This window comes from Miscanthus floridulus, chromosome 8 (assembly GCF_019320115.1).
Source record: "Miscanthus floridulus cultivar M001 chromosome 8, ASM1932011v1, whole genome shotgun sequence".
Classification (NCBI taxonomy): domain Eukaryota; kingdom Viridiplantae; phylum Streptophyta; class Magnoliopsida; order Poales; family Poaceae; genus Miscanthus; species Miscanthus floridulus.
Genome location: NC_089587.1, coordinates 95,531,690 through 95,548,912, shown reverse-complemented (window position 1 = coordinate 95,548,912; position 17,223 = coordinate 95,531,690). Strand labels below are relative to the sequence as shown.

Here is a 17,223-nt window from a genome sequence, read left to right as displayed (position 1 = left end):
GGTTGAGCTAACGACACTTGCCTTGATGGCTCGAGTGTCACGCTCGGCGAGCTCGCTAACGGGTATGTCCGAGTGAAGTCTAGGTCCGTAGTTTGTGATGGGGTCGGCATAGACCTCATGTGGCATTCCACTGCTCAATAACCTACCTCCCAGTAGATGCCTGAGTCATTCCGAAGACCAACTTAGGTGGCCCATTGGCCTACCCTTGATGGAGATTCTATGGGCATGGCTCGAGGTTAGGATCAAATGAAAAGGTCGAGATGACCCTATCCACTTCTGAGCGGGTCGGGCAAAGGCCATTGGGGCTCATCTGCATTTTCTCCCCAGGCTCTGTTTGATGTGAGGCAGCCTTGAACCCTTCATGGGCTGGCCTTAGAACCTCGGTCGATTGCCGCTCATATCGAATGAAATGACTACCGCTTTGTGACATGACGCAAAGCGTTGTGATGCAATAATTGCATATGCGATGCTTGGATGTATGAGAATGGATGAATGAATGCTCATGCATTGGAAGAGCAAAGTGGGGTTTGGTAAAGTTACCTCGATGGCTCGAGTGACGGGTTCTAGGAGCTCTTACCGGATATGTTCGAGTGGGATCCGGTTCCATCATACGTGATGGAGTCGGCATAACCCGTATGGGGCATCTTGCTGCTCCTTACCCATCTCTCGGCAATGGTCAAAGCCATCTGATTGACTTGGGTGACCTACTAGCCTCTCCTTGATGGAGATTCCACAGGTGGGCCCCTCCAAACCCTTTCTGGGAAGGCGGAGGCTAAAGCTTGGGGTGCGGGCAACAAACTCTGATCACACTAGTGAGCAAAAACACCGTAGCTGCTAGGGCATAGGTTTATTGCGGTCCGACTAGTTTTACTCAGCATTTGTTTCCACAAACCTTGCCTCTAGTTTTTAGCATGAGAAAAGGGTCGGGCATAGAGAATGTATGCCGAATAGACACTCTTGCCAGCCCCCAAGTGAGGCCCGACCCCTTGCCGTTGCTAGGGTCGGCCGTCACTTAGAGATACAAAAGGGTCAGGCACAGAGAATGTCTACCGAATAGACACTCTCTTACCAGCCCCCGAGTGAGGCTAGACCCCTTGCCGTTGCTAGGGTTGGGCGTCACTTAGAGATCGTGATAGCGAAACTAATAAGATGAAACATGCGTAAATTAAGGGTGACCTGTCTCTCGGCCATGACCCGAGCCGTTCGATTGACTTGGGTGACCCACAGGCACAGGACCTACCTTGATGGCTCGAGTGATGGGTTCGAAGAGCTCTTACCGAATATGTCTGAGTGGAATCTGGGTTCGTCATTCGTGACGGAGTCGGCATAATCCGCATGGGGCATCCTACTGCTCCTTACCTGTCTCTCGGCAACTGCCTGAGCCATCTGACCGACTTGGGTGACCCACTGGCATAGGACTTTCTTGCAGAGATAGAGGATGAGATCATCCTCCCTAAGAAATTAGTTAGGCAGATAAGCCAGGCGGTGAACTTGTATTAAGTGGACAAGCTCTTAAATTTCGTTATGGCCAAACAAATTTTTAGCCCTTCTCCCCTTTTTGTATTAAAAGGTTAGTGCATTTCGACCCTTTCTGTCGTTAAGGCTATGAAGCTCGGGGTGTGGGTGAACAAACTCTAATCACGCTGGTGAGCAAAAATGTCGTAGCCGCTAGGGCATAGGTTTGTTGCAGTCTGACCAGTTTTACTCAATGTTTGTTTCTACAACCCTTGCTTCAGGATCTTATCATGAGATAGGGTCGGGCACAGAGAACGTTTGCCAGGTGGATATACTCTTAAATGTGTTCTGACTCTTTCTATTGTTTAAGGCCATAAAGCTCGGGGTGTGGGTGAACAAACTCTTATCACGCTGGTGAGCAAAAGTGTCGTAGCCACTGGGGTAGAGGTTTCTTGTAGTTTGACTAGTTTTACTTAGCCTTTGTTTTCGTGACCTTCGCTTCTAGGTCTTAATGTGAGAAAGAGTCAAGGAAAGAGAATGTCTACCGGATAGATATGCTCTTATCAGCCCCCGAGTGAGGCCTGACCCCTTGCCATTGCTGGGGTTGGGTGTCACTAAAGATCAGGGAGTTGATAGCAAAACTGATAAGAGAAAGTGTTCGTATATTAAGGGTAAAAGCGACGTAGTTGTTTGATGTTTCAGGCATTGACGAAGCCTTCATCGTCGATGGTCTTGATCTTGTAGGTACCAGGTCAGAGCACCTCCACGACGACATATGGTCCCTCCCATGGTGGAGAGAGCTTGTGGCGGTTCTTGTTGCTCTAGATGAGGCAAAGCACTAGGTCCTCAACGTTGAAGGCCTGATCCCGCACTTGATGGCTGTGGTACCGGCGCAACGCTTGCTGGTACTTGGCCGAGCGGAGGAGGGCAACGTCGCGCGCTTCATCTAGCTAGTACATGGCATCCTCAAGGGATGCCTTGGCTCCCTGTTCGTCGTACGCCCTGACCCTTGGTGTTCCATAGTTGAGGTCGGTCGGGAGGACAGCCTCAGAACCGTAGACCATGAAGAATGGCGTATAGCTGGTGGCCTAGCTAAGGGTCATCCTCAAGCTCTAGAGCACCGTGGAAAGTTTCATGACCCATCGTCCACCAAACTTGTTCAACCGGTTGAAGATCCTAGGCTTTAGGCCTTGTAGGAGCATGCTGTTTGTGCACTCGACCTGCCCATTCATGCGGGGGTGCGCCATGGTGGCCTAATTAACATGAATGTGGTATTCATCACAGAATCAGAGGAACTTCTTTTTGGTGAACTGCGTGCCATTATCTGTGATAATGGAGTTCAGGACACCAAAGTGATGGACGATGTCAAGGAAGAACAGCACAACTTGCTCAAACTTGATCACGGAGATTGGTCAAGTCTCTACCCACTTTGTAAACTTATCTATGGTGACAAGCAAGTGTGTCTAGGCCCCGGGCATCCTATTGAGAGGTCCGATGAGATCGAGCCCCCAGACCATGAATGGCCATGTGATAGGGATCGTTTGAAGTGCTTGGGCCGGTAGGTGGGTCTACTGAGCATAGTATTGACACCCTTTGTAGGTGCACACAATCTGTTCAGCGTCGGCTACTACGGTCAGCCAATAGAAGCCTTGTCGGAATGAGTTTCTGACTAGGGTCCTAGGCGCAGCATGGTGACCATAGACCCCACCGTGGATATCACTCAGCAACTATTTCCCTTGTTCGATGGGGATGCAGGATACCGGTGTGGCTTCGCCTGTAGAGCTCACCCATAATAAGCACAAAGGACTTGACGCGACGCATGAGCCTCCGAGCCTCTGTTTTGTCCATCGGTAGCGCCTCATGGAGGAGGTAGTCAAGGTAAGGCATCCTCTAGTCGGTCAGAGGGTCGGGCTCTGTTGCTGGATCCTCATCAAGCTCTATGACTTTAGGGTCAGATGGAGCCGATGGCTGGTTAGCCCCTAAGCCTAGGGCAGGCGGCCCGTTTCTGGTTTGTTCCGACTCCTCGTAGCGGGCCGAGGGCTTATACTAATCACTAGCAAAGATGCCTATTGGCACTGGCTCTTGGTCGGATGCCATTTTTGCTAGCGTGCCGGCCGCCTCATTGAGATGCCTCAGAATGTGATTGAGCTTGAGACCGTCGAACTTGTCCTCCAGCTGGTGGACTTCTCAATAATACGTAGCCATCATGGTGTTGTGGTAGCTTAATTTCTTCATGACTTGGTTGATGACTAGCTAGGAGTCACCCAGATGTCAAGCCGTCGGATACCCAACTCGATGGCGATGTGTAGGCCATTGATGAGTGCCTCATACTTTGCCACATTGTTGGAGGAGGGGAAATGGAGGTGAACCATGTACCTCATGCATACCCCAAGGGGCAAAATGAAGACCAATCCCGTGTCGGTGCCTTTCTTCATCAGTGATCCATCGAAGTATATCGTCCTGTACTCTTGGTCGATGATCGATGGTGGCATTTGGATCTTGGTCCACTCTGCAATGAAATCAGCCAGCACTTGGGACTTGATAGCCGTTTGAGGGGGCATACGAAATGCCTTGACCCATCAGCTCGAGTGCCCACTTCGCGATTCTTCCCATGGCATCCTAGTTTTGGACAACCTCATTAAGGGGGAAGGACATCACGACCATCACCGGATGTGACTCAAAGTAGTGACGCAACTTCCTCTTGGCGATAAGGATGGCATACAGGAGCTTCTAGATTTAGGGGTAGCAGGTCTTGGAATCGAACAAGACCTCACTAATGAAGTACGTGGGATGCTACACTTTGAGGGCGTGTCCCTCTTCTTCTCGCTCTACCACCAGGGCGGCGTTGACCACTTGCATGGTGGCTATAATGTAGAGCAGAAGCGGTTCTCCGTTGGTCGGAGGAACCAGGATCGAGGCCTTCGTCAAAAGCTGCTTGACCGTGTTAAGTGCCTCCTGGGCCTTGAGCGTCCATTCAAAATGGTTGGCCTTCTTCAGGAGCCGATAGAGGGGGAGACCTCATTCACCAAGGTGCGAGATAAAGCGGTTGAGCATGGCGAGGCACCCTGTAATTCGTTGTACCCCCTTCATGTTCGAAATTGGGCCCATCCTCGTGATGGCCGAGATCTTTTCTAGGTTGGCTTCGATGCCACATTCGAAGATGTTAAAACCTAGCAGCATACCCCTTGGGACCCCGAAAATGCACTTCTTAGGGTTGAGCTTAATGTTGTTTGCTTGGAGTTTTGTGAAGGTCTACTCTAGGTTGGCTATGACCTAGTCAGCCTGTTTGGACTTGACCACGATGTCATCCATGTTGGCCTCAATGGTTCACCCGATGAGGTACCTGAAACACTTGAGCATACAACGCTGGTACATAGCCCCATGTTTTTCAGACTGAACAGCATTGTGACATAGCAGAACAATTCGAATGGGGTGATGAAAGATGTCACGAGCTGGTCAGACTCTTTCATCATGATTTGATGGTACTCAGAGTACACATCAAGGAAGCAAACAGGTTCGCACCCTGAGGTCGAGTCGACTACTTGGTCTATGCGTGGCAAAGGAAATGGATCCTTTGGACACACTTTGTTGAGACCCATGTAATCACCACACATTCTCCATTTTCCACTCTTCTTTTGTATAAGAACGGGATTAGCTAACCACTCGGGGTGGTATACTTCCTTGATGAACCCGGCCACCAAAAGCTTCGTGATCTCCTCGTCGATGGCCCTATGCTTCTCCTCATCAAAGTGATGTAGGCGCTGCTTCACCGACTTGGAGCCTGGCCTAATCTTCAAGGCATGCTCAATGACTTCTCTTGGAATGCCTGGCATGTCCGAGGGTCTCCACGCAAAGATGTCTCCGTTGGCGCAGAGGAAGTCGATGAGCGCGCTTTCTTATTCAGAGGAAAGCATGGTGCCAATGTGCACCACTTTGCCCTTGAAGCCGCTAGGGTCTATGAGGACCTCCTTGGTGTGCTCCACAGGCTCGAAAAGACCCGACCGACCGCTTGGGGTCGGGTGCTTCTTCGATGACCTTCTTCCTGATGGTCGCAAGCTCTTTGGAGGCGACGATTATCGCGGCATGTTTGTAGCACTCGACCTCGCACTCATAGGCATGCTGGAAGGAGGTGCCGATGGTGATGTCCCTGCATGGACCCAGCATCTTCAACTTTAGATAGGTGTAGTTGGGGATGGCCATGAAATTTGCATAGCATGGATGTCCTAGGATGGCGTAGCTGGTTCTGTGGAACTCGACCACCTCGAAGGTAAGGATCTCCATCCTATAATTGGTCAGATCCTTGAAGGTGATGGGCAGAATGATCTACCCAAGTGGCATGGCCTATTTTCCTAGCATGATGCCATGGAAAGGTGCCCTGGTCGGCCGGATGCGTGCTCGATCGATGACCATCACGTCGAGCGTTTTAGCGTACATGATGTTGAGGCCGCTGCCTCCATCCATCAGCACCTTGGTGAGCCACTTCGTGTTGATGATCGGGTCGACCATGAGCGGATATCTTCCCAACAATGGGACACTTTTTGGGTGGTTGGTCCAATCAAAGGTTATGGTGGACTCCAACCATCGGAGGAAGGTAGGCATGGCTGGCTTGGGCATGTAGACCTCGTGGCATGCAAGCTTTTGGCGGTGCTTGGAGTCATAGGCTACCAACCCTCCGAAGATCATGAGGCAGCCATCTAGCATTGGAAAGCCACCGTCCTTCCCCTCGGCGTCATCTATGGCTAGCTTGGGGTCCCCCTATGCTCCCCCTTGTTGGAGCCTTTGGACAAGAACCACCTCACAAGGCCACAATTCTTGTATAGATGCTTGATGGGGAAGGCATGGTTCGGGCATGGCCCTTTAAGCAGCTTCTCAAAGTGGTTCGGGTGCCCTCGGCGGGCTTTCGACCCCCCTTGCGGTCGGCGGTGGCCACGAGTGAGCCCTCATGCCGCTGCTGGTTCTTCTTCTTATTGAGATAGTTGGAGGCACCTTCGCCGGTGTCCTCATCCCGCTTTGCCTTGCCCTTGAGGTGGTCAAAGATCGCTCCAACCGCCTCCTCACCCGAGAGGTGGCTGGTGGTGATATCGAGGAGCTCCTTGGTGGTTCGCGGGCCCTTACGTCCTAGCTTATGGACCAGGGACTCGCAGGTGGTCCTAGATAGGAAAGCTCCTATGATGTCGGCGTCGGCGATGTTGGGTAGCTCGTTGCACTGCCAGGAGAAGCGCCGAATGTACCCACAAAGGGTTTCCTTAGACTTCTATCGATAGTTTTTGAGATCCCAGGGGTTCCTAGGATGCACGTATGTGCCCTAGAAGTTTCCCACAAAGATCTCCTTTAGGTCCGTCCAACTTTGGATTTGGTTGGGCGGAAGGTGTTCCAACCATGTTCACACCGAATCAGCCAGGAACAATGGAAGGTTGCGGATAATGAAATCATCATTATCCACCCCACCGGCTTAGCAAGCAAGCCGATAATCCTTGAGCCACAGTCTGAGTTTCGTTTCCCTAGAGTATTTCAAGAAGTTGGTCGGTGGTCGGTACCACGATGGGAAGGCAGCGTTGAGGATATGTCGGCCAAAGACCTGAGGTCCCAGCAAGTCAGGGCTTAGGCTTTGGTCCTCGCCACTATCATAGCATCCGCCATGACGAGGGTGGTAGCTGCGGCTAGCCCCCTCCCTCGCATCGCCGTGGGCATGCCTACGGGCATCGAGGGTGTCGCGCACGTCAATGTTATGGCCGAGATGCTCATGCACTAGGACCATGGTGTGTGGCTTGCCGCCTTGCCATGCCTGGTGGACTAACATGTCCTTGTCGGGTCGCTCTGAGGGGGGGGCGCTAGCTGGCATCAAGCTCGTGTCGTCGGGACAGCGAGCTCTTGGCCTACTGCATCGCCGCACACTCAAGTAACGTGCGAATCTCGTGATGGGCCCAACGATCCTCGGGTGTCATGGGCCCCAGAAGCCCCCAGAGCAAGGCCGTCGTAGCAGCGATGTTTTGGCTCACCCGGGTAAAGTGTGGGAGGGCTTCATCATCCTCGATGATCCTTCAGTTCACATCGTGGGCCATGGCGCGCGCACACCCGCCGTCTCTATGGCGCTCAATCTCTCGCTCAAGCTCCGTGCATTCCTGCTTGAGCTAGAGTCGTGCTTCATCGAGCTCTTGGTGCCAGGCCTTCAGTTGCTCCATCCGCAGGTGAGGTGGGGCCCCTGCATCCCCTTGACCTCATCATCGAGGTCATTTTTTGGGGTAGCCTCTCCCTCATGGATGCTTTCAACGTGTCCCTTGGGGGTACCTGCCATGAAACATTCTCGCGAGGGGTGATGGCTCCCCCTGCTAGAGTCAGAGTTGGAGGGCGACTCCGTTTCTCTTGCAAGGAGGTTGTGGAAAGACTCCTCGACATATTCGGTCATCCCCACGAACTCATTGTTCATAGGGGATGCAGGCGTGCGTTGCGCCACAAGGTGACCAACGGTCTTTGCAGTGTTGCGGAGACTGGACGGGAGCGCTGTCGGGGCGCTCTAGATGAGGTATTCTAGGGAGAGCGGATCTCCTCCCGCAAGCTATGTCATGACATTAGCGAACAAGAAGGTGAGGTGGTGTAGGTCCTGTTGGGATGGTCAGGGTCCTAGGAAGGCATCGAGCTGGCGCCCTAACCTCCTGTAGTCGAAGCCGAGGAGCTAGTCGCTCCCGGGGGCGTGGGCCTCCGGTGCGTGCAGCTGCAGCTCCTCAAGCACCTCGGCGATCGTGTCAAGGCCAGGGGAGTGGAGAGGTTGGATGGCGGCAGGAGCCTGCGCCAACCCTCCCTCCGTTGTGACAATGAAGTCCAGGTTCCCAAAGCGCACGTGCACTCCCGAGACCCAGCTAACGCCGTGACTAGCCATCCAAGGCCTAGTGTGGAGATCGAGATGTGCAAAAGGCCCCTACCTGGCATGCCAACTATCGGTGTTTTGAGTTACCACCGATGAGTAAATTTCTAATATTGCGCGTCTAGCTCGGATGGTGTGCTTAGAGGACACGAGGTTTATATTGGTTCGGGCAGAAAGTCCCTATGTCTAGTTCGTCGCTGCTGCTCATGTTACTAGCACTGAAAGCTTATAGTAGGGGTTACAAACGGGCGAGAGAGGGAAAGGATCCAAGTCTCTGGTGGAAAGAATGAATGGTTGCTAAGAGTTTGACTGCTGCTCCGCCATGTGCTCGTGTGTGTTTATCTCGTGGTCTGGCTTCTGCGGATCTGGATCGATCGGTCAATGGGTCGATCCCGCTTGAATCGGATTGAATTTGATCCCCTTCATGGGATGTCCTGCTTTCCCTTTTATAGGCCAAGGGAAAGCACAGGTTACAACGGAGGAAAAGAGAAGAACGAGAGAGAGAAGAAGGCCTTCAGGATCGCCGGGTCCTTCTTGTCCTTCATGCGGGTCCTACCGATGCTGTAGATGTCAACAGGGACAGCTCCATGTCATGGCCCTATCCGTCACTGGCGCCATGTGTAGGCGTCTTCTGTCAGTCATAGCGTTCCATCCCGTCCCGGTGGACATCGTGGTGAACTGACGCGTCTGTCATCTTTCGTAAGAGGGTTAGGCAGAATAGTACTGGCACGCCCGACGCTATTCTTGATGTGAACCCTCCGGTATGGCATGTTATGGCCACAGGTTATATCGAGGCGTGCTAGTCTCTTCCCTGGTGTCAGAGTTTTGACCCAGGCTCATATGCTTGGACCTAGAGTGGTTGGCGATGGTATGGGTCCTCGTCGGACGAGGCGGGGCACAAACCCAAGGGTCGGGCGAGACGGAGCCCGTGGCCTCGGGGTCGGGCAAGGCAGAGCCCGCGGTCTCGGGGTCAAACTAGGCAAAGCACAAACCCAAGGATCAAGCAAGGTGGAGCCTGCGGCCTTGGAGTCAGGCGAGGTGGAGCACAAACCCAAGGGTCGAGCGAGGTGGAGCCCGCAGCCTCGGGGTCGGGCGAGGCGGAGCCTGCCCCTAGAGGTCGGGCGAGGCGGAGCCCACGCACCTGGGGGTCGGTTGGAGCTGTAGTCACGCTCTTGACTGCTCGGATGAATCAATGTTGATGACCATTAGCTCCTCCTCTTCGGGTACCCTAGTATTGGTCCCCGACAGTATGCTTGAAGCATTTTGATCTGGATGTTGCATATGTTTTCATACATATGTTGCAACGTATGCGCCAAAATGTTTCATCTGTTTTAGTCTTCTATTGCAGCAAGTGTTTTCATGTTGCAAGTGTTCTATCTGGATGTTGCATATGTTTTCACATATATGTTGCAGTTGTATGTTCCAAATGTTTCACCTGTTTCGGACGTATGTTGCAAGTGTTTTATCTGAATGTTGCATATGTTGTAGTGGTTATACACATATGTTGCAAACATATGTTTTAATTGTTTCACCTTGTTTCAGTATGTTGCAACAGGTGTTGCTCCCCACGCGCTCTAACTCGTGGGCAAGCACGCGCTGCACTGGGCACCTCTGCACCACCAGGCGTGGTCACCCACGTTGGAGCTTGCAGCCGGCTCACACACATGTGCATGCGTGTTGTGCTCCCTCTCTCGTGCGCATTGGAGCACGCGCGATGTGATCTCTCTCTCTCTCTCTCTCTCTCTCTCTCTCTCTCTCTCTCTCTCTCTCTCTCTCTCTCTCTCTAATTGGCCACGCGCAATGTGATCCCTCTCTCTCGCATGCAGCTAGGGTCTCTCTCGCATTGGGGCATGTGCGTTGTGCTCTCTCTCGTATTGGGGTACACGCTGTGTTCCCTATCTCTCGCATGCAACTGGGTGGGCAGGAGGATGCGTGGGGCGTAGCAACAGGCGTGGGGCACAGCATCAGGAGGAGGAGGTGCGGGGCGCATCAGCATGCGTGGGCATCCGGACGCGTGGGTCCATTCGGACGTCCGGGCGCTAGCATAGCCCCCAAACTTTCGAGTGACCCGGATTAAACTTCAACCAGTGGATCGAAACACCCCCACTTAGGTGGTGTTTGGTTGTCCCTCCTAAATTTTAGTCGTTGTCCCATCGAATGTTTAGACACATGTATGAAGTATTAAATATAGACTAATTATGAAACTAATTGCATAGTTTATGACTAATTTACGAGACGAATCTTTTAAGCCTAATTAGTTCATGATTTGACAATGTGGTGCTACAGTAACATGTGCTAATGACAGATTAATTAGGCTTAAAAAAATCGGCTCGTGGAGTACTGATGGATTATGTAATTTATTTTTTATTAGTATCCGAATACCCTATACAATATCCTCCCGACACACCTCTTAAATTTTAGTCACCGGATCCGAGCACCACCTTAATTTGGATAACTAACGGACGAACAAGATGAGTATGATTGGGCATATCGTTACTAAATGAATTTAATTTGTAGCAAGTCCGTGGCAATGCACGCATGGCCTGATGGACATTTAACTATTGTTACTAAATGAACGAATGCATAGATTATTAGAAATAAGAATGTTATGGATTTTTAAACCCATTTGCAACACATGGACATACATCTATCTTTCGAATTGGTCAAGACTCAAGTTTATGAGCCCTTCTGTATGGTACCGGATGTTGTTTCATTGAATTTGCTTCATTAACAAACTCACTGATTCGACTTTGATCGTTATGTATTGGTACCAAAATAAGTAGTCTAGTACCATTAGATTTGTGGCCAAACACTTTCAACGAGGGCGCTATCCCGTGGAGATTGATTTCCACAAGGGTGGGGCTGCCATGGCAGAAACTCATGGTACCATGAAAGTAGAAAGGATGGGATATAATACGTCTATATAGATAGAGGCATGTTCGTTTGAACTTATCAGCCATACCGTTTCAGTAAAATAATAATGTTTTTCTCTCGCAACAAATCAGTATCAGCATTAGCTGTTTTCCAAGCTAGCCGAAAAGGGCCAGAGTTTTTCCAGCTAAGCTAGCCGAAAAGGGCCAGAGTTTTTTCAGCTAGCGAAATACTCTGGTGCTGTGCTTGCTGTTGTGAAACGTCACCCCTTGGCCGAATGGACGAAGGGACACATCCATCCAAACGACATCGTTTCACAGAGATGATCTCATCCATTGATAGAGGCAGTTAGGATTAGTATAGACAGTTAACCATTGTCACCAAAGGGACATGTCCTTTGGACACTAACAGTTGTGTCCGTACGGACACAACCCTTCACTTTGTATATATATCTAAGAGATCAATGAAAGCATTTTTTAGTTGTTCCCAAATCTTGTTCATTTTCATTCACTTTCAACACGTCATCAGCACTGCTCTACTGGACAAGACAGAGAACGACGACGCAGAGGTAACGAGGCCTCTGAACACACATCGGTAAGCATGGCGAAGATAGACTTACCGTCTCATGTTGTTCGTCAACTGTTCTTCACACTTCGCCGCGTCGGTGGAGTTCGCCGTGGCCCGATCCGCCACCATGGCCGCCATGGACAACGCCGCAGCGTCTTCGAGCTCCTTGGGCCTCGTGTTCGCCGCAACAGTGCCCATGGTCATGGCCATGGTCCTTTCGGCCACCTCTTCGACTCCGCTATTCGTGGCCTTCGTTCCAATGCAGTTCCTCGCCGCCGCTGGACTCCAGTTCGTGGCCGCCATGCTTCTCCGCGCGATCTCCGTCTACAGAGCCAGCCACCATCTCCTCGCCTTGGCTTGGATGGTGCCGGCCCCAGCAACGCTGCGCCCGCAGTGGTTGAAGTCCCGGCGCCGCCCGTTGAAGAAGTGGTTGCCGAGCCAGTCGCCGCGTACGTCCCCATGGAGCCGATGTCGCCGGCACCATCACCGCCTCGCTTCTGGTGTGGCTTCTGCAAGGAGTTCACCTCGATCCTGCACACGCTCGAGTACTTGTACTCGCTGCCGATGCCCACACCAGCCTCTCCGACTCTAGTGGCGACAGGCAACGACGTTCCCCCGCTCGATCCATGGTTTCTGAACACGCGGGCCGCTCCCACGCTTGACGCCGTGAAGATTGAGGAAGAGGACGAGGACATGGTGGCTGCCCCCAGCGTCGACATCCTCTTCAACCCCGGCGGCACGCGCGTGGCCAGCACCGGCGTCTCGCTGTACAGCTTCTTCGACGCGACCGGACCCTCGGCTACTCCTCCAGCGGCGACCACACCAATGGCTCCTCCTCCATCGGTGGCGCTGCCCCTTCCCTGGATGACTCCAGCACCGGTGGCTGCTTCCTCGGCCGCGACACGCGCCGAAGCTGTCACCCGCATGAAGGCGCAGGCTCTCCCGGCGGTGCCTACAACTTCGACTGAGGGCACAGCCACCACGCCCCCCATGATTCGTCATCTTCTCGACCGTAGGGTGGCTACCGTGGACAGGCGCCTGGGGATCCACCGGGGGACATGGAACCCGGCCGTGCTCGGCCTCCCGGCGGTGGAGGTGCTCAACATGGCAAGCGGGGGCAGCGGCTTCTTCTCCCTGGAGGACGGGGACTCTTCCTTGAACTGAAGACAAGCAGCGGTGGCGTAGTGGAGGGCGACGGAGAAGAGGTTTGCGGTGGCGGCGGCGGTCTCCGAGGAGACAGCGGCAGCGAGTGGTTAGGACTGAAACCCTAACCGCCGCTTGCTCCTTGCTTTTAAAGGCCCACGCGCTCAAATGGGCTGGCCCAAATGGCCTGCGCCCTGCCCTCCCTCCCTGCTATCCACTGTGCACTCGAATGGGCCAGGCTGGGCCAAAAATGTGTTCCTGATTCTTTTGGCCCAAGTGACTCCTTCTGTTTTTTATTTATTTCATTTCAGCATTAATTCGTATAAGACTCTGTTAGTCTCTTATAATTATGTGCTGTAAAATTAAGTACTCTTGTGTTTAGTCGCTGACTTTAACTATAGTTGTACTTGCGATATTTTATCATTGTAAAATATCCATTTATGATATTATTCAAAGTATTTGTCCCTGTATGTATGACAAATCCAATAAATAATATCCTTGTTATTACGACCATGATCTTGCAAATTATTTATTCATTAATCAATTTTGCAATCGATCATTTTATTTAAGCCCTTTTTATGCTTTTGACTTTAAAGCACTACGTGGTTAAATAATGGATGCGATATTTTATGTAAATTTTCTCATCAATTGTATAACGCGCATGTTCCCTATTTGTTTGTTGGCCATACACAAGGTAGCACCATTGTTGCTACTGTGGGATCTACACTAAGTAAACACTTAGTGACTATCCTCAACGTGCGTACCCAACATTACAAATGAGAACATTTGGTCTACATCTTTTCACAAAGATGACTACCATTAATTCACATTCCTATTGGCCATACACAAGGTAGCACCATAGTTGCTACTGTGGGATCTACACTAAGTCCATAACTTAGTGACTATCCTCAACGTGCGTATCCAATTCGTTTGTGAATTGACTAAGGTCTACATCATTTTTGATGACTACCTTAAGACATGTTTATACAACTTGCATAATTACTTGGCATCTACTGGTAATACAGACTATGCCCAATTTGAGGTCTACACTTTTATGGTGACTACCTCCATTATTTTATTATGCACATGAGATCTTTACACCATTAATAGTACCAGATTTATCTTGTCTTTATCTTGCATCCCATAATTACAACACACCACAACATTTTAATAACTTAAAATGTTTTGATGGTTTGCCTCGTGTAGGATCAATGACCGTCAAAGAGTTTGATTTGCTTGCTCTAGACGGCCACAATTATCCCACATGGGCTGTGGACGTAAAGGTTAGTCTTGCGTCCCGTGGACTTTATCGAGTTGTGTTACCACCCGAAGAGGGTGTTGCACCTCTTGATGATCAACATGTATACATGGCCCTATATCTCATTAGGAGCCATATTCATCCTCATCTTAAGGCTGAATACTTGTTGGAAGAGAACCCACGAAATCTATGGAATTCTCTTAAGCAACGCTATGAACAACAAAAGGCACTTGTCCTGCCTGCGGCCAACTATGAGTGGATGCAACTTCGCTTACAGGATTTTAAAACTGTGAGTGATTACAACCATGCTGTTCATAGGATTTATTCAAAGTTGCAATTCTGCGAGAAAGAACCTACAGATGCGGATAAAATAGAGAAGACTCTGTCTACTATGCTTCCCTCTGAAAGGATTCTTCAACAATACCGTGAAAGGCGTTTCCAGGTTTATTCTGAGCTTATACAAACTTTACTTGAGGCCAAAAAACATTCTGAACTTATGGTTTGGAATAATCAGCAGCGCCCCATAGGGTCTGCTCCATTGCCTGAAGTACATGCTTACACTCAGAATAAACCCAAATTTGATGGTGGACTTTCTAAGACCCATCCTCAGGAAAATTCCAAGAAAGGTAAAAAACAACGCAAACGCAATAAGAAATCCCAAACTCGTGTTCCCAACAAGGGTAAGAACATTTCCAAAAATAGGAATGACAAACCTGTGTGTCAGAAGTGTGGTTGTTATAGCCATATTACAAAGAAATGTCGTACCCCAAGTCATCTTGTTGATCTCTACTTAAAGTCTGTGGGTCGTGGACATGCTGCACCAGGACAGAAATATGAAGCCCACTTCAACATTCGACCTGACACCACTAGGAATGAGGCTGGTTGTTCGCAACAAGTTCCAATGGAACCAAGCAGCAACAACATACGAGGAGGCGAGGATCTTACAGATACGGGGAATATGATCGTGGAATATGCATCCAACGACATATTTGGAGACTTTGAATAGGCTCCCAATCCCTTAGATTCTAGTATTTTTATGTCCTAGTGATTATAATAGTTAAAACAATTTATGTCCTATGTGTTGTAAATATTTGATAATGTCATCACTATTTGGTTTGAATATCCAATAAATGTAATATACACATTTGATATTCAATAAATAACGTATGTATTCTATATATCATCAAAGAGTTTCATATCAAATTCTTTATTTATATATAGTTTCTACGGGGGTAAATCTGATGGAGGAGGAATTATGCCTAGTGGACAGTGGTACCACTAATTCTATACTTAGAGAAACAAAGTATTTCCAAACTCTTACAAAAAGACAAGGAAATGTTTTGACAATCGCCGGACGCGATGCTACGATAGTTGGCTCTGGTCGTGCTACTATTATACTCCCCATGGGTACCCAAATTACAATTGAGGATGCATTATTGTATCCCAATTCAAAGCGTACCTTGTTAAGTTATAGAGATATCCGTTAAAATGGTTTTCATATAGAAACCCATGATGACAATAATGAGGAAATTCTCCTTGTTACTAAAAATAACGGATATGGCAAACGAATTGTTGAGAAAATTCCCTCTTTTCCGTCCGAATTGTACTGCACATACATCAAACCCGTACCGCATGTTGCATACAAGGTAATTTTTCAGAATGTTGACGCATTTAAAATTTGGCATGAACGCCTTGGCCATCCTGGTATAGGGATGATGCGAAAAATTATCAGCAATTCTAAAGGTCATGAGTTAAATACTGCTAAATTCCCAAAATGTTCAGATTTTATGTGCACTTCATGCGCTACAGGGAAATTGATCGTACGGCCATCGCTCGTTAAGATCCAAAATGAGCCACTAAAATTTCTTGAACGAATTCAAGGAGATATTTGTGGCCCCATACAACCAATGTCTGGACCGTTCAGATACTTCATGGTTCTAATAGATGCATCTACTCGATGGTCTCATGTGTGTCTTTTGTCCACACGTAACCATGCTTTTGCAAAAATTATTGCTCAAGTTATTAGACTTAGAGCACATTATCATGAACATCAAATTCAATCAATTCGAATGGACAATGCTGCTGAATTTTTCTCAAAGGCTTTTAACGATTATTGTATGGCTTTGGGAATTCAAGTTCAACACTCTATCCCATATGTCCATACACAAAATGGTTTAGCAGAATCTCTTATTAAGAGAATTAAACTCATTGCAAGATCGTTATTACAAAATTACAATCTACCAACTTCATGTTGGGGTCATGCAGTCTTACACGCTGCTGACTTAATTCAATTGCGACCAACTACATATCATGTAGTCTCTACATTGCAATTAGTACGTGGGAATATGCCAAATATTTCCCATCTGTAAAAATTCGGTTGCGCTGTATACGTACCGATCTCACTGCCTAAGCGTACTTCTATGGGTCCACAGAGGAAACTTGGTATCTATGTGGGATATCAATCTCCATCAATTATCAACTACCTCGAGCCTCTTACAGGGGACTTATTCACGGCCCGATACGCTGACTGCATATTTAATGAGGACCATTTCCCAGCATTAGGGGGAGATTTCAAGTACCAAAACGAATACCAGGAAATCATCTGGAATGCCCAAGGCATTTCCCCCTCAGATCCACGTACTCTAGAGACTGAACAACAAGTTCAGAAAATCATAAACTTGCAACATATTGCAAATAACCTGCCAGAAGCATTTACTGATTATAAGGGTGTCACTAAATCCTCTTATTCTGCTCGCAATGCGCCCGAAAGAGTGGAGGTACCAATAAAAACCATTCAACTCCCACTTCCAAAGAAGAGGGGGAGAAGTACGGCCGCTTCTAAGGATAAAGCTACAAGTAAGCGTTCGAGGATACCGAGAGCTAAATCCTCCAAATCAGTAAATCCAAGCCAACCTCAAGTTGGTAGACACCCAATAGTGGATAAAAATCCAACATCAGGACCAAATCCACAACCTGGATCAACGGTGCATCCAAATTCTGATCCTGGGATATCGGAACACCCTAACTCCATAGTTTTGGGAAACGTTGAGTCAAATAATGGGGTGAA

At 49.3% G+C, this 17,223-nt stretch overlaps 2 protein-coding genes across 2 annotated transcripts; one reads left to right on the top strand and one right to left on the bottom strand.

The window, feature by feature from the left end:
• Positions 1-5,403: 5,403 nt before the first annotated feature.
• On the bottom strand, positions 5,404-5,961 carry LOC136469603 (uncharacterized). Its single transcript, XM_066467730.1, has 2 exons — positions 5,888-5,961; positions 5,404-5,737 (listed from the first exon to the last, which is right to left on the bottom strand). Exons 1-2 carry the CDS (start codon positions 5,959-5,961, stop codon positions 5,404-5,406), a joined length of 408 nt encoding a protein of 135 aa, XP_066323827.1.
• Positions 5,962-14,265: 8,304 nt separating this feature from the next.
• Positions 14,266-15,162, top strand: LOC136469602 (uncharacterized). The gene is made up of 2 exons (XM_066467729.1): positions 14,266-14,782; positions 14,981-15,162. The coding sequence occupies exons 1-2, from the start codon at positions 14,266-14,268 to the stop codon at positions 15,160-15,162; spliced, it is 699 nt and encodes a 232-aa protein (XP_066323826.1).
• Positions 15,163-17,223: the final 2,061 nt, after the last annotated feature.